Below are 18,144 nucleotides of genomic sequence, written 5' to 3' on the forward strand. Positions count from 1 at the left end.
TGCATGGCGCCTGCAAACAGGTGTTAAACGCAACATTTTTGTGGTATGGAGTGGGGGTGAGGCGAGAGGGTGACAGTGCTGCTGGGCTGTGCAGCATACAGGACCCTTGATACAACCACTGGATTCGAGTCATGCTGCCTGTAATTTATGTGCTGACTGATCAACTTCAGTGACACTCACTGTTCTGGCTGCCTTTGTTGGTTACTGCTGGTTGCTGTTGGTTACTGCTGGTTGCCGCTGGTTACTGTAAAGGCAGCCAGCACAGTGATTGTCACTGAAGTTGATCAGTCAGCACATAAATTACAGGCAGCATGACTCAAATCCAGTGGTTGTACCAAGTGTCCGAAGTCGTCGTCAGGATGTTGGCATTTAGTATACCGACACCAGCATCGCGATCGCAGCAAAGCCGACAAGAGTGACGAGTGCAGAGGGTACCCTAACCTCCCACCCCTAACCCTCCGTTTCCCGCAGCCTAAACCTAACCCACCCCCTTAGTGCCTAACACTTATACCCCCCCCTCCCTCTGCAGCCTAACCCTCCCCAACACCATATCCTAACCCCCCCCTTCCCACCGGCACGCTAAACCAGTGGCGGCAGTGCATACTTCCCTTCAGGATCCTGACTGTCGCTATATCGTTGCCAGGATCCTGATCACCTCTGGATGCCAGCGTTGGTATTGTGGCTGCTGTCAGGATTCCGGCATCGGTATTACGGCTGCTGGGATCCCGACAGCCAGGATCCTGAATGCATACTTCCGATATGATAACAGCCCAGCAGCATTGTCACCCTCCCTCCCCCACAACACTTTTGTAGTGTCTAAATCCAGTCTGGGGCTCTATTATAGCGGCACCATAAAGCCATTACATATAGAAAATGTATTATTTAATAATGTTGTCCTGTTTTTTAATCATATAATTGTTAAGTGCTCTACCTGGCGCAATGTGAATAACGTGCTCTGCCTGGCGCAATGTGTATAACGTGCTCTGCCTGGCGCAATGTGTATAACGTGCTCTGCCTGGCGCAATGTGTATAACGTGCTCTGCCTGGCGCAATGTGTATAACGTGCTCTGCCTGGCGCAATGTGTATAACGTGCTCTGCCTGGCGCAATGTGTATAACGTGCTCTGCCTGGCGCAATGTGAATAACGTGCTCTGCCTGGCGCAATACGTATAACGTGCTCTACCTGGTGCAATGTGTATAACGTGCTCTACCTGGCGCAATGTGAATAACGTGCTCTGCCTGGCGCAATGTGAATAACGTGCTCTGCCTGGCGCAATACGTATAACGTGCTCTACCTGGTGCAATGTGTGGCGCAATGTGTATAACGTGCTCTACCTGGTGCAATGTGAATAACGTGCTCTCCTTGGCTCAGTGTGTATAGGAGGTTCTACCTGGTGCAATGTGTATAAGCGGCACTACTGTGTGGAATAATGTGAATTGGTACTATTATGTGACCACGCCCCTTCCCCACGAAGCTACGCCCCTAAAAAATTCCAGCGCGCCTTCGGCACGCACTGTCGCAGTTTTCAGTGTCGGTGCAGGAGAACCAATTCTCTTTCTGCCACAAGGTCACCAAAATGTCTAATTACATCTAAAGTGCGGGGTGTCCTGTATGCTACACAGCCCAGCAGCATCGTCACCCTATCCTCCCCCTTGCACCCCTTTTGTAGTGTCCAAATCAAGTTTGTGTTTTTATGTTTGAATCATTAATTAGACTAATTAAAACCTTCATTCCGATGGGACCCAGAAAAGGACAAGTAGGACCCCAATTTTTAAAAGTGAGGGGTCCCTGGGACCCACTTTTTTTTGGTCTCAGCGCGATCACTGTTGTCCCCCGTATTTTTTGCACCAGGCGCAGAGCCCGGTGCTGGTTTTAAAAATACGGGGGATCCCCTGTCCAATTTTTCCCCGGATTTTTAGAACCAGTACCAGCTCGAAGAGCCAGAGGCTGGTTATGCTTTGGAGGGGGGACCCCACGCCATTTTTTTTCTCGGGTTTTTCCCCGTTTTTTTTAAATCGCGGCAAAATTTGTCAAATCGGCGGTTTTTCGCCCGCGGGACTGTCGAATCTGTTTTCCATTGAATATGGTGAATTTCGGCAACCACTTGCCGAAATTGGACGGTCGAATTGTGTCGAATTTAAAAACGGCGATAATTTGCCGCTAATTGCATATACCCCAATGTCTACTGAATAGTTTAATACTTGCCTGTAGCCATTAAAACTCCAGACTGAGCAGGGCTAAGCTTGTCCGCTGGTCTTGTCATGTCTGCTAATCCAGCAAGCACCAACCCCTACAAGTTAGACAAAGGATGAACATTTAAAATAATACAATAAGACTAAGCCTAAAGCACTAACAGATCATGTCAGAACCGGGGTATAGAATAAATTTCACGCAATATTAAAGTTTAGTATTTGGGTGTCAGATTTGATACTTTTGGCAGTAAGCCTTTGGAGACTTGACGACAGTGTTCACCCCTAAGAACGTAACCGTCTGTATTGCACTCAGGGGGCAAGGCACTCTGAAAAAAAAGTTTAAACCACTGGATCCCCTCTCCTCACAAAAACAATGTATTATTACATGTGTGTACATATTGTACCTTTGAACATAAGGTATTCTTGAATGTCATCAGGTGGGGTAACCCACTCTGCCATTGTGCGTTTCACAGAGTCACCTCTGGTCTGGACAGAAATGCTGGGGAACAAGCTGATGTGGCTACCCCAACAATGTAAAGGCTGCGTGGTGGCCTGGGTGAAGTCAAACACAAGAATAGCAAGGTTTAAAAGGCGCATTCCTAGAACAGGTCGTGGCCTGCTGTTGAATGTATTCTGGTCAGTACCAGCACAGAGCCCAAATTCTGGCCAAAGTGAACAAAGGGCAGCAAGTATTGTCCACAGTGAAGATAGTCACTGAAAGAAGGGACAGCACACAGTTTAGAGAAGCCTCCACAGACACTGCTACTTATTACAAAAGCTGAAAGACATTGAACTTTGTCACTACCACATTGGCGGATTTAAGAATGCGGTGCTGCAGCCAACAGGATTGAGAATCGCAGTTACTGGTAAGACTGTGGAATAGGAAAGTATTTGCACAGGGGTGAGCTGTCCACTTACTGTCGCATTTATGCTTTCATCATCTATCATTTATAAGGGGACACAGTGGTAGATATATTGTAGTAATACTTTAATTATGTTTTTATATTACAGTTAACAGTTGCGGAAGTTGTGTTATTTTGCTACAGGTGATCTGTAGGTCAGACCTTATTCATCTCCCTTTCTGGTAATAGTGGCTTTTTTAATATACACTGCTCAAAAAAATAAAGGGAACACTTAAACAACACAATGTAACTCCAAGTCAATCACACTTCTGTGAAATCAAACTGTCCACTTAGGAAGCAACACTGATTGACAATCAAGTTCACATGCTGTTGTGCAAATGGAATAAACAGGTGAAAATTATAGGCAGTTAGCAAGACACCCCCAATAAAGGAGTTGTTCTGCAGGTGGTGACCACAGACCACTTCTCAGCTCCTATGCTTTCTGGCTGATGTTTTGGTCACTTTTGAAAGCTGGCGGTGCTTTCACTCTAGTGGTAGCATGAGACTGAGTCAACAACCCACACAAGTGGCTCAGGTAGTGCAGCCCATCCAGGATGGCACATCAATGCGAGCTGTGGCAAGAAGGTTTGCCGTGTCTGTCAGCGTACTGTCCAGAGCACGGAGGAGCTACCAGGAGACAGGCCAGTACATCAGGAGACGTGGAGAAGGCCGTAGGAGGGCAACAACCAAGCAGCAGGACCGCTACCTCCGCCTTTGTTCAAGGAGGAGCACTGCCAGAGCCCTGCAAAATTACCTCCAGCAAGCCACAAATGTGCATGTGTCTACTCAAACGATCAGAAACAGACTCCATGAGGGTGGTATGAGGGCCCGACGTCCACAGGTGGGGGTTGTGCTTCCAGCCCAACACCGTGCAGGACGTTTGGCATTTGCCAGAGAACACCAAGATTGGCAAATTCGCCACTGGTGCCCTGTGCTCTTCACAGATGAAAGCAGGTTCTCACTGAGTACATGTGACAGACGTGACAGTCGAGACGCCAAGGAAAAACGTTCTGCTGCCTGCAACATCCTCCAGCATGACTGGTTTGGCAGTGGGTCAGTAATGGTGTGAGGTGGCATTTCTTTGGGGGGCTGCACAGCCCTCCATGTGCTTGCCAGAGGTAGCCTGATTGCCATTAGGTACCGAGATGAGAGCCTCAGACCCCTTGTGAGACCATATGCTGGTGCGGTTGACCCTGGGTTCCTCCTAATGCAAGACAATGCTAGACCTCATGTGGCTGGAGTGTGTCAGCAGTTCCTGCAAGACGAAGGAATTGATGCTATGGACTGGCCCGCCCGTTCCCCAGACCTGAATCCAATTGAGCACATCTGGGACATCATGTCTCGCTCCATCCACCAACGCCACGTTGCACCACAGACTGTCCAGGAGTTGGCAGATGCTTTAGTCCAGGTCTGGGAGGAGATCCCTAAGGAGACTATCCGCCACCTCATCAGGAACATGCCCAGGCGTTGTAGGAAGGTCATACAGGCACGTGGAGGCCAACCACACTACGGAGCCTCATTTTGACTTGTTTTAAGGACATTACATCAAAGTTGGATCAGCCTGTAGTGTGTTTTTCCACTTTAATTTTGCGTGTGACTCCAAATCCAGACCTCCATCGGTTAATAAATTTGATTTCCATTGATACTTTGTGTGTGGATGTGTTATTTTAGAGTTCCCTTTATTTTTTTTGAGCAGTGTATAAAAAAAAAAAATTAAAAAAAACCCACAGTAAATTAGAATAAATGCGACAAACTGGCAGCAGAGTATATTCACACTGCGTCCACACACTGTTCAGCTAACTTGCTTCTGAATTCACAGGGAGCACTCTAACTTAAGGTAGAGGAATTCAATTAACCACGGTAATTTACTGCAGGCTAATCGATCACCTGGGACTATTCAATTACCCCCGAATGCAGCCTGCCGTTTGCAGTTAATGGGGGATTTCTGAGCAGACCCAAAAATAAATCCAATAAATAGCCTGTTATCGGGTGCCCGAACCATGTTAACACACAGATCCGGGAATGTATCCAGTGTAATTTACCTGGCTACAAAACAGGATTCTAATTAAAATAGCCCCGGTTGTTAAAGCCTACCAGGTGTTAAAGGCTACCATCTTTTTTCACACTCGTTAAATTACCGGAACTAATTGAATTCCCCCCATAGGGGTTGATTCCTGGTTAATGAACGGGAACAAAAAGACCCAATATTAAGCAGCCCTACACAAAACATAAAATATAAAGTGCTGTGGCAGTAATAATCACACTGTACTTCCTTAAAAAAAAAAAAAAAAAAAAAAGGGGGGGAGGAGGATTTTGGTACTTACCAGGTAAAGCCTTTTCTCAGAGTCCAAAGGGAACACTCGGATGCTGGTTACAGTGGGGTATAGACTGGGTCCATGGTGCCGGTGCACTTTAAAATTTTACATGTGTGGCAGACTCCTCCCCCTTATGCCCCTCGTATCAGCCCAGTCAAGAAAACTGTGCCCGAAGAGAGACGGAAAACACATCGAAGAGGTGAAGACAAGAAGAACAGATAAACAGAAAAAGGAACAGCTGAAAACAGAGACAACTGTCACTTTCAACCAAACACACAAGAAACACGAAAAATCAAACTGCTGCAGAAAATGTGAACAGCGCAGGGCAGGCGCCCAGTGTTCCCTATGGACCCCGAGAAAAAAAAAAAGGATTTACCCGTTAAGTACCAAAAATCTGTTTTCTCCATCATCCATAGGGGACACTGGGATGTGGATTACATTGGGGACATCACAGAGATCCCATCATAAAAAATAATGAAGATTTTACGACCCGACCAGGTAGCAGCACGGCATAGTTGTAAGGCTGAAAGCCCCCTGGCAACCCCCCCACCCCAATAAAAAAAAAACCCAAAACACACAGAATGAGTGAAATGTGAAATAGAAGACGGCAGAGGACGAGACAACGACACATAAGCCTGCCGAATGGTAAACTTAATCCAACGGGCTAGAGTCTGCTTGGAAGCAGGCCTCAACCGGGCCGTTCTGCAAACAAATGCACAGAGCAAACAGCAAATCCAAAGTACAACAGTGCTCCCAACTCTGAAACTCTTCTAGCCGATGCAAAGCCAAGGAGGAGAGTGGTCTTCCAGGACAAGTACTTCAAGTCGATAGTTTCCAAGGGTAGGCGGGACAAACGGAGGCTGTAGTCTCAGAACTCCCCATAGAAAAGTCTGGACATCCGGAATGGAAGCTAAGAGTCTCTGAAAGTACACTGAAAGAGCTGAAACTTGCAGCTTAAGCGAACCCAAACGCAATCTTACGTCCAAACCTAAAGGAAACGGAGGAGGCGACCCAGAAGAAAAGGACGTGACCGGAAATTCAAAGTGTTTCACACCAGACGATATAGGCTTTCCAGATTCTGTCAATGCTTTGAAGTTACTTCCCTTTCAAGCTCTGATCATGGAGGAAATTGCAGCTGAAGGAATGCCCTTCTTTAACAACGCCTTCTCAATAGCCTGGCCGTCAAACGTCGCCACTGTAAGTCGTGATAAACAAAAAAGACCCTGTTGAAGCAGATCCTCCTTGAGAGGCAATGTCCAAGGCTCGTACATGAGAAGGAACTGGAGATCAGCGTATCCTGCCCTGCGAGGCCAGTCTTGGGCAACGAGAATGGCAAGTACGTTCTCGCTCTTTATCCTTTTGAGGATTCGAGGAAGCAGTGCGAATGGTGAAAACAGGTAGGACCATGTGAAATGGCCAAGGAGCAGTCACTGCTACTGTCTAGGGATCCCGCGTTCTGAGACGCCATAAGGTCTATCTGTGGACATTGCCACTGAGAGACCACTTAAAATACCTGGGGGTGGAGAGCCCAATTTCTCGGGTGGAGGTCCTGCCTGCTGAGGAAGTCTGCCTCCCAATTGTCAAATCCCGGTATGAAGATGGCCGACATCATCGCAGCATACTTCTCTGCCCACTGAAGTGTTCTGGTGACTTCATTCATCGCCACACTGCTCCGTATACCTCCCTGTCGGTTTATATATGCCACAGCCGTGGCATTGTCAGTCCGACCCTGCAGAAGAAATGCCTGGCAGAGGACATTGAAGAAGATTGCCCTCCACTCCAAGACGTTGATTGGGAGAGGCCTCGACTGGACCAACGGCCCTGGTACTGCGAGTTCTGCTTTACGGCTCCCCAGCACCCGAGGCTCGCGTCTGATCAGGAGTACCCAGTCCCACAGACCCAGGAACAACCTTCTAGTAAGTGTGGAGTCTGTAACGACCACAGCAGGGAAAATCTGGATTGAGGGGAAAGTTAAATTAGTTTGTGCATGAACAGATGAGAGCCAGTCCCTTTAGATAGGAGGTCCAACTGGAATACTCTGGAGAAGAACCTGCTATAAGTTATCACCTTGAAGGAAGCCACCATCTTCCCATGCACAGAGACTCGTTGAGGCTGTAAAACCGCTCTTACTAGATGTTGGAGTGCCCGATCCTTGTGCAAAGGAAGGAAAACACGCTGGAGTACAGTGTCTAGAATCATACACAGAAACTGAACTCTCTGGGTGGGTTCCAGATGATATTTTTGGTAAAGGAGTATTCAGCCATGTTGAATTAGGAGACTATGCATTATTGCAATGCTGTCTTGGATGGAGCCTTTACCAACAGGTTGTCTAGGTAAGGTACGAGGATTACCCCCCGAGTTTTCAAAAAGCATCATCAGTAAGCCATCACCTTCATTAATAGTTGCAGAGCTGATGACAGGCCGAAAGGCAGGGCTTGAAATGGATAGTGATTACCCCGGAGTGCAAATCTGAGATATGCCTGATGAGGCGTCAAAATGGGGACATGGAGATATGCATCCTTGATATCCTATGACACCAAGAATTTCCCTACCTCCAAACCCTCAATCACTGAACGCGGAGACCTCATCTTGAAAAACACGTAGATAAGGATTGAGGGATTTCAAATTCAAGATTGGCCGGACGGATCCATTCGGCTTGGGAACCACGAACAAGTTTGAGTAAAAACCCTGGCCTCTCTGATGTTGAGGGACTGGGATAATGATTCTCACCTCTAACAGCCTGTGGATGGGGTCTTGTAGAGTCACTTGTTTTTCCTCTAAAACTGGCAAACCCGACGTGAAAAACAGTTTGGTTTTTTTTTTTGGGGGGGGATCAAAGTCTATCTTGTACCCATGCGCAATTAGGTTTCTGACCCAGGCATTTTGGCAATTCGGTTCCCAGATGAGACTGCAATCCCTGAGACGTGCTCCCACTCTGGGGTCCCTCAGGTGAGAGGGAGGACAGTCAACGCTATGGTCTTTGCGGCAGGCTTGAAGTCCTGCTGGGAGGTGACGGCTGCTGTACGACTACGACCTCTGGTTCCTCTTGCAGTGTTAGATGCTCCTCTGGCATGGACCTGGAATCTGGTAGATATAGACAAAAGAACCGAAAAGAAGGTCTTGTTTAGGGATTTTGTGGTGGAGGAGCTGCAGAAAGAAGGTGTGTATTTACCACCTGTAGCCTGCGATATCTACTTGTCTAGGTCAGGTCCAAACGGAGCCTCACCTCCATATAGTAATGCTTCAACACCCTGCTTGGATTCTGTATCAGCAAGCCATTGTCAAAGCCACAAAGCTCTACGAGCAGAGACAGCCATAGCAGAAATTTTGGAATCAAGCACACCTACCTCTTGTCAAGTCTTAGAGATATACCGCTGAATCCGGTATATGTTGCACCAGGGTGACTACGTCATCTGTGGAGTGACCCTCCTGAAGTCCCACCACTATCTTCTGAGCCCAGGCTTCAATAGCCCTGTTTACCCAGCAACTCATTATGACTGGTCGGAGCACAACCCCCACTGCAGTACAGATTGATTTTAGGGTGTTTCAGTTTTTTATCCGATGGCTCCTTAAGAGCGGTAGCCCCCGTACTGGAAGCACAATTTTTGGGGGTTAAACGGGAAACAGACTGGTCCACTGTGGGTGGAGTCTCCCGCATACGCCTATTCTCAGAAGGAAAAGGATATGTAGTAATTTTTCTCTTTGTTACCCAAAACTTTTTGTCTGGATTTCTCCAAGCTTCTGCGAACTGGGTATCCAGCTCTTGTGCAACTGGAAAAAGTGAATTAAGACTTCTGCTTTGGTCCAAAAAACAAAGGTTGGGTTGGTTCTGGATCAGATTCTGGGATCCCGAGGACCTTTTGTACAGCCAGTATGAGAGCGTCCACACCCTGGGGAACGGTCTCGTCCTCCTGTAGCAAGTACTCCCACTCCTGCACAAATTCACCCTCCTCTAGCTGCGGCATATCGTTGTCAGCGTCATATGATTGTAATACTGCGGGTAATTGACGTTTCTTGGGCACAAGTTGAAGAAAAAAAAAAAAGTATTTTACATTACCTGCCGGTAAATCCTTTTCTCGTAGTCCATAGAGGATGCTGGGGTCCACATTAGTACCATGGGGTATAGACAGGTCCACTAGTAGCCATTGGCACTTTAAGAGTTTGAGAGGGTGTGGGCTGGCTCCTCCATCTATGCCCCTCCTACCAGACTCAGTCTAGAAAAAGTGCCCGAGGAGACGACACACTTCGAGAGAAGGATTTTACACAGATCGTGGCGAGATTCACACCAGCTCACACATACAAGGCAACCCAAGCCAACTAGCTTGAAACATCAGCAACGGCTGAACAGTATTACTTACCAAGTAACAAAACAGTACTTACCAAGAACTAAGCAGTACTGAACTAAACCACTGCATGATCACAAAGCGCTACGCGGGTGCCCAACATCCTATACGGAATAAGAGAAAAGGATTTACCGGTAGATAAATAAAATCCTATTTTCTATTACATCCTAGAGGATGCTGGGGTCCACATTAGTTCCATGGGGATGTACTAAAGCTCCCAGAACGGGAGGGAGAGCGTGGAGGCTCCTGCAGAACTGATCGGCCTCTGAGGACCTAAAGTTTGGCCAAAGTATCGAACCTGTAGAACTTTGCGAATGTGTTCAACCCTGACCAAGTAACTGCTCGGCAGAGTTGTAAAGCCGAGACACCTCGGGCAGCCGCCCAGGAAGAACCTACCTTACGAGTAGAGTGGGCCTTAACAGACGTAGGACACGGCAAGCCTGCCGTAGAATACGCCTGGTGGATAGTGAACCTGATCCAGCGAGAGATCGTCTGCTTAGAAGCAGGACACCCAATTTTTTGGGGATCATACAGGACAAAGAGAGAGTCCGATTGTCTGTGACGAGCAGTCCTCCTCACATAGATTTTTAGAGCCCTTACAGCATCTAAGGACTTTGATGAAATTGAGGAGTCAGTCGCAACTGGCACCTCAATAGGTTGGTTGATATGAAATGCCGACACAACCTTCGGAAGAAACTGCTGACGTGTCCGAAGCTCAGCTCCATCTTCATGGAAGATCAAGTATGGGCTTTTACATGACAAAGCCCCCAACTCCGACACACGTCTAGCAGAGACTAAGGCCAACAAAAGTGACAGCTTTCCACGTGATAAACTTGATCCGTCTCCTGTAGAGGTTCAAACCAGTCCTACTGGAGGAACTGCAACACCATGTTGAGATGCCAGGGCGCCGTAGGCGGCACAAAGGAAGATTGGATGTGCAGAACTCTGGAATCTGGACCTTTATGGATCGTAACCTTAGATCCATATCCACACCTGCTTGCAGGAAGAGGAGAAAACATCCCAGTTGAAACGCCACCGCAGGAAACGTCTTGGACTCACACCAAGATACATATTTGTTCCAAATACAATGGTAATGTTTGGACGTTACTCCTTTCCTAGCTTGTATCAGGGTAGGAATAACCTTGTTCGGAATGCCCTCCCGAGCTAGTATCTGGCGTTCAACCTCCATGCCGTCAAACTTAACCATGGTAAGTCTCAATAGGTGAACGGCCCCTGCTGCATCAGGTCATCCCGAAGAGGAAGAGGCCTCAGCTCTTCTAGCAGTAGATCCAGAAGATCCACGTACCAAGCCCTTCTTGGCCAGTCCGGAGCAATGAGGATTACCTGAACTCTTGTTCTCCTTAGGAGTTTTAGAACTCTTGGAATGAGTGGAAGTAGAGGAAACACGTACACCGACTGGAACACCTACAGAGTCACTAGGGCGTCCACCGCCACTGCTTGCGGGTCCCTCGACCTGGAACAATACCGCCGAAGCATCTTGTTGAGATGAGAGCCTATCATGTCAATCTGGGGTACGCCCCAAAGCTCTGTTACCTCAATGAACACCATCCGGACGGAGACCTCACTTTCCTGGGTGGAGGTAGTGTCTGCTGAGGAAATCCACTTCCCAGTTGTCTACTCCCAGAATGAAGATTGCGGACAGCGCCAACGCGTGTTTTTCTGCCCAGGGCAGGATTCTCGTTAACGCTGACATTGCAGCTCTGCTCTTCGTTCCACCCTGTCGATTTATTTAAGCCACTGTCGTTAACGTTGTCCGACTGCACTTGAATGGCCTGATTTTTCAGAAGATATGCCGCTTGGAGAAGACCGTTGTAGACGGCTTAGTTCCAGAATGTTTATCGTCAGGGCGGCTTCCAGACTTTACCACCTTCCTTGGAAGGTTTCCCCTTGAGCGTCCGCACCCCAGCCGCGGAGAACTGCATCCGTGGTTAGAAGAATCCAGTCCTGAATCCCGAACCTGCGGCGCTCCAGAAGGTGAGGTAATGGCAGCCAGAGGAGTGAAATCCTGGCCTTTGGCGACAGACTTATTCTCTGGTGCATGTGAAGATGGGATCCTGACCACTTGTCCAGGAGATCCAGTTGGAAGGGCCGAGCATGAAACCTCCCGTACTGCAGCGCCTCATAAGAGGCCACCATCTTTCCCAAAAGGCGAATGCACTGATGAATCGACACCCGGGCTGGCTTCAGGACATCCTGAACCATTGTTTAAATAACCAAAGCTTTGTCCTCTGGAAGGATCACCCTCTGCAGCTCCGTGTCGAGGATCATTCCCAGAAAGGATAACCTCCTGGTTGGTTCCAAATGTGATTTTGGAAGATTCAGGATCCAACCACGTTCCCTGAGAAGCTGGGTCGTCAGAGCTATGGACCGTAACAGCTTCTTATTGGACGATGCCTTTATCAGCAGATCGTCCAGATATGGAAATATGTTCACCCGCTGTCTGCAGAGGACCATACATTTCATCCATCACCTTGGTGAAAACACTTGGTGCTGTGGAGAGGCTGAATAGGAGGGCCTGGATCTGAAAATATCTGTTCAACAGTGCAAATCGTAGATAAGCTTGATGCGGCAGCCAAATCGGAATGTAGAGGTGCGCGTCCTTTATATCCAGGGATACCAGGAAATCCCCCCTCCTCCAGACCAGATATAACTGCCCTTAGAGACTCCATTTTGAACTTGAACTCCCTCAGAAAGGGGTTTAGTGATTTTAAGTTCAGAATGGGCCTGACCGAACCATCCGGTTTCGGTACCACAAAAAGGTTCGAATAGAAACCCGTGTTTTGCATTTGTGGAGGGACTAGTACAATGACCTGTGCCTCCACCAACTTCTGGATGGCTCCCTGTAGGGTAGCCCTGTGTGCCGGCAAAGCTGGCAAGCCCGATTTGAAGAACCGATGAGGAGGGAGATCTTGAAATTCCAGCCGGTACCCCTGGGACACAATATTTAGTACCAGACGTGACTGAAATGTCCGAGTCTCGCCCCCACCAGCCCTACCTCCAGGCCGCGCTGTCCACAGTCATGCAGAGGACTTTGGCGTACCTGAAGCAGGCTTCTGTTCCTGGGAACCCGCCGCAGTTTTCTTTGATTTTGGTCGGCCACCTCTAAAGAAGGTGTTGGACGGTTTGGCCTTTCCCAGTTTAGTAACCCGAAAGGTCTGTGATGCAGGTGAATAAAAAGGTTTCTTCGTAGCAGGAGCTGCTGAGGGAAGAAAAGGGGGACTTAACCGCTGTAGCCGCGGAGATCCACGCATCCAATGCTTCCCCAAAGAGAGCCTGACCTGTGTAGGGTAGGTTCTCCACACCTCTCCTGGATTCTGCGTCGGCAGACCACTGGCGCAGCCACAGTCCTCAACGAGCTGAGACAGACATGGAAGATATTCCCGCAGCCATTGAACCCAGGTCTTTCATGGATTCCACCATAAAACCTGCAGAATCCTGAATGTTACGTAAAAACAATTCAACGTCACTTTTATCCATTGCACAAAATACTCAAGTAATGTGCCTGACCACTTTACTATACTGTAGCTTTGGAAATCCATGCACAGGCAATAGTAGGCCGTAGTATCGCCCCCATTTCTTTCTATCTTCCTCCGGGAAGGGGAAAGCAACCAGAACCTTTCTAGGAATCAAAAAAATTATCTGGGTTTTCCCAGGCTTTTTCAAAAATAGCATTCAATTCTTTGGACGCAGGGAAGGTTAATGAGGCTTTCTTATTATCAGTGAAGTAAGCCTCCTCAACCTGCTCAGGAGTTGTGTCAACAATATTCAACACATCCCTAATAGCCTCTATCATCAACTGCACCCCTTTAGCAAGAGATGCGGCCCCCGAGTACATTCCCATCACCGTCTGCCGTGTCAGAGTCTGTATCCGTGTCATCTTGCATAATCTGGGCAAGAGCACCTTTATGGGAACCTAGAAAGAGGGGTCCTTTGGTAACAGAACCGCACCAAACTGCCATAGAATTCTGTAAAACCAGAGTTGCAGATTCTCCTGAGCAACCCTAGTAGAAATCTGAGAAATCATAGTTTTGATAAAGGATAACCACACATGCTCACTTGCTGGTATCTGCACTACAACAGTGCAATCCTGATTACATGGGATAAGATCATCCTGGGAGGACATATCCTCTGCAGCATATGACAGAGTCCCTGGACATAGCTAACTAGAGAACCCAAACACACACACACACACACACACACACACACACACACACACACACACACACACACACACACACACAGGAGGGAAACTCTGTTTAGCCTCCCCTGAGAATGGCAAGAGAGACAGATTGGAGCAATAAACGTTAAAATAAAACTTTTACTGAAGAAGCTCTGGAGAGCTTCCCTAGCTGTGACCGGCTCCTCCGGGCACATTTTCGAGACAGAGTCTGGTAGGAGGGGCATAGAGGTAGGAGCCAGCCCACACTCTCAAACTCTTAAAGTGCCAATGGCTCCCAGTTGACCAGTCTATACCCCATGGTACTAATGTGGACCCCAGCATCCTCTAGGACGTAAGAGAAACAATAGGCGAAACCCATCTGGCAGGTGTCATAGCAGATGCCAAACCTTCAACCGATTTTGGCAGGTTTTGAGCCCAAACGGGATCAGGGGCCTGAAAAGCATCCAGCGAAAGTCTGCTCTGTCTTTCCTGGCTGCAGCCAGCTCAGAAGAGATATTGGTTATCACCCCAGTGAAAGTGGACAACCAACTTGGAGCCGTGTCCTGTTTATGTAGCAGACTCCTCAGAACACTGTTCACAATAAAATGAAATACCTGTGGAAGTTTGTGCAAACTTCACAGAGCAACCCTTACAGGTAAAAATCCTTTTGTGAAGCTTTGGATGCAGTACCTTTGCCAGCCATTCTCATCAATCCCAGAGAAAATAAGATTTTAAACCTACCGGTAAATCTTTTTCTCCTAGTCCGTAGAGGATGCTGGGGACTCCGTAAGGACCATGGGGTATAGACGGGCTCCGCAGGAGACATAGGCACTCTAAAGACTTTAGATGGGTGTGCACTGGCTCCTCCCTCTATGCCCCTCCTCCAGACCTCCGTTAAAGAACTGTGCCCAGAGGAGACGGACAGTACGAGGAAAGGATTTTTGTTAATTTAAGGGCAAGATACATACCAGCCCACACCGTACAACAAGGAATATACGAACCAGTTAACAGTATGAAACAAAACAGCATCAGCCAGAGACTGATCAAAACTATAACATAACCCTTATGTAAATCAATAACTATATACAAGCCTTGCAGAATTTAGTCCGCACTGGGACGGGCGCCCAGCATCCTCTACGGACTAGAAGAAAAAGATTTACCGGTAGGTTTAAAATCTTATTTTCTCTTACGTCCTAGAGGATGCTGGGGACTCCGTAAGGACCATGGGGATTATACCAAAGCTCCAGACCGGGCGGGAGTGCGGATGGCTCTGCAGCACTGATTGAGCAAACATGAGGTCCTCATCAGCCAAGGTATCAAACTTGTAGAATTTAGCAAAAGTGTTTGAACCCGACCAAGTAGCTGCCCGGCAAAGTTGTAATGCCGAGACACCTCGGGCAGCCGCCCAAGAAGAACCCACCTTCCTAGTGGAATGGGCCTTTACCGAATGAGCCTGCTGAATCGTGTTACAGATCCAGGGGGCAACAGTCTGCTTAGAAGCAGGAGCGCCAAACTTGTTGGCTGCATACAGGACAAACAGTGCCTCTGTTTTCCTAACCCGAGCCGTCCTGGCTACATAAACTCTTAAGGCCCTAACTACATCAAGAGACTTGGAATCCTCCAAGTCACCCGTAGCCACAGGCACCACAATAGGTTGGTTCATATGAAACAATGAAACCACCTTAGGCAGAAATTGAGGACGAGTCCTCAACTCTGCTCCATCCACATGGAAAATCAGATAGGGGCTTTTGTGAGACAAAGCCGCCAATTCGGACATCCGCCTCGCAGATGCCAAGGCTAACATGACCACTTTCCAAGTGAGAAATTTTACCTCAACTGTTTGAAGAGGTTCAAACCAGTGTGACTTAAGGAACTGTAACACCACGTTAAGCTTGGTGCCACAAAATGAGGCTGGATGTGCAGCACTCCCTTTACAAAAGTCTGGACTTCTGGGAGAGAAGCCAATTCCTTCTGAAAGAATATTGACAGGGCCGAAATCTGCACCTTAATGGAGCCTAACTTTAGGCCCATATCCACTCCTGTCTGCAGAAAGTGGAGAAAACTGCCCAGGTGGAAATCTTCCGTAGGAGCATTCTGGGCTTCACACCAAGATACATATTTCCTCCAGATACGGTGACAATGTCTCGCCGTCACCTCCTTCCTAGCTTTTATCAGAGTAGGGATGACTTCCCCCGGAATACCTTTCCTAGCTAGGATTTGGCGTTCAACCGCCATGTTGTCAAACGTAACCGCGGTAAGTCTTGGAACACGCAGGGCCCCTGCTGCAACAGGTCCTCCCTGAGAGGAAGAGGCCATGGATCTTCTGTGAGCATTTCCTAAAGATCAGAATACCAGGCCCTTCGAGGCCAATCCGGAACAATGAGTATTGTCTGTACTCTTTTTCGTCTTATGATTCTCAGTATTTTTGAGTAGAGTAGAAGAGGAGGGAAGACATAGACCGACGGAAACACCCAGGGTGTCACCAGGGCGTCTACCGCTACAGCCCGAGGGTCCCTTGACCTGGAACAATACCTCCGAAGTTTCTTGTTGAGGCGTGACGCCATCATGTCTATTTGAGGAAACCCCCACCGACTTGTTATCTCTGCAAAAACTTCTTGATGAAGACCCCACTCTCCTGGATGGAGATCGTGTCTGCTGAGGAAGTCTGCTTCCCAGTTGTCCACTCCCGGAATGAAGACTGCTGACAGCGCGCTTACGTGATTTTCCGCCCAGCGAAGAATCCTGGTGGCTTCCGCCATTGCCACTCTGCTCCTTGTCCCGCCTTGGCGGTTTACATGAGCCACTGCTGTGACGTTGTCCGATTGAATCAGAACAGGTAGGTCGCGAAGAAGAGTCTCCGCTTGTCGTAGGCCGTTGTATATGGCCCTTAATTCCAGCACGTTGATGTGTAGACAAGCCTCCTGGCTTGACCACAGTCCCTGAAAATTTCTTCCTTGTGTGACTGCTCCCCATCCTCGGAGGCTCGCATCCGTGGTTACCAGAACCCAGTCTTGAACGCCGAACCTGCGACCCTCTAGAAGGTGAGCACTCTGCAGCCACCACAGGAGAGACACCCTGGCCCTGGGGGACAGGCTTATTTTCTGATGTATTTGTAGATGTCACCCCGACCACTTGTCCAGAAGGTCCCACTGAAATGTCCTCGCATGGAACCTGCCGAAGGGGATGGCCTCGTAGGCCGCCACCATCTTTCCCAGTACTCTAGTGCATTGATGAACTGATACTCTTTTTGGCTTTAACAGGTCTCTGACCATGCTCTGGAGTTCCTGGGCTTTTTCCGTTGGGAGAAAAACCCTCTTCTTTTCCGTGTACAGAATCATGCCTAAAAATGATAGCCGAGTCGTTGGAATCAACTGCGACTTTGGCAGATTTAGGATCCAGCCGTGTTGCTGCAGCACTCTCAGGGAGAGTGACACGCTTTTCAGCAACTGATCTCTCGATCTCGCTTTTATCAGGAGATCGTCCAAGTATGGGATAATTGTGACTCCTTGCCTGCGTAGGAGCACCATCATTTCCGCCATTACCTTGGTGAAAATCCTCGGGGCCGTGGACAGCCCAAACGGCAAAGTCTGAAACTGGTAATGACAGTCCTGTACAGCGAATCTCAGGTACGCCTGATGAGGATGAATGGGGACATGAAGGTATGCATCCTTTATGTCTAGTGATACCAAAAAATCCTCCCCTTCCAGGCTGAAGATCACTGCCCGGAGAGATTCCATCTTGAATTTGAACCTTTTTAGATACAGGTTTAGGGATTTTAGATTCAGAATGGGTCTGACCGAGCCATCCGGTTTCGGGACCACAAATAGGGTTGAATAGTACCCTTTCCCCTGTTGTATTAGGGGAACCTTGATAATCACCTGCTGTCGACACAGCTTTTGTATTGCAATTTCTATCGGCCAAGGAACCAAATCTGACAGAACCCAGACCTGGCTGAAGAGTCGAAGACGTGCCCCCACCCGCGCGGACTCCCGCAGTGCAGCCCCAGCGTCATGCGGTGGATTTTGTAGAAGCCGGGGAGGACTTCTGTTCCTGGGAACTAGCCATAGCAGGCATTCTTTTCCCTCTACCCTTACCTCTGGCGAGGAAGGAAGAGCCCCGACCTCTTCTGGACTTATGCGACCGAAAGGACTGCATCTGATATGGAGGCGTTTTCTTTTGCTGTGAGGGAACATAAGGCAAAAAAGAAGATT

General features: G+C 48.3%; 1 protein-coding gene across 1 annotated transcript in view; it reads right to left on the bottom strand.

Moving 5' to 3' along the window:
• Positions 1 to 18,144, bottom strand: part of MPC2 (mitochondrial pyruvate carrier 2) — a 57,719-nt gene that overhangs the window by 27,702 nt on the left and 11,873 nt on the right. Inside the window, exon 3 of the mRNA XM_063957238.1 lies at positions 2,207 to 2,291. Coding sequence (XP_063813308.1) covers positions 2,207 to 2,291 — 85 coding nt within the window. The remainder of the gene's footprint in view (positions 1 to 2,206; positions 2,292 to 18,144) is intronic.

The sequence above is a fragment of the Pseudophryne corroboree genome, chromosome 2 (genome assembly GCF_028390025.1).
Source record: "Pseudophryne corroboree isolate aPseCor3 chromosome 2, aPseCor3.hap2, whole genome shotgun sequence".
Classification (NCBI taxonomy): Eukaryota; Metazoa; Chordata; class Amphibia; order Anura; family Myobatrachidae; genus Pseudophryne; species Pseudophryne corroboree.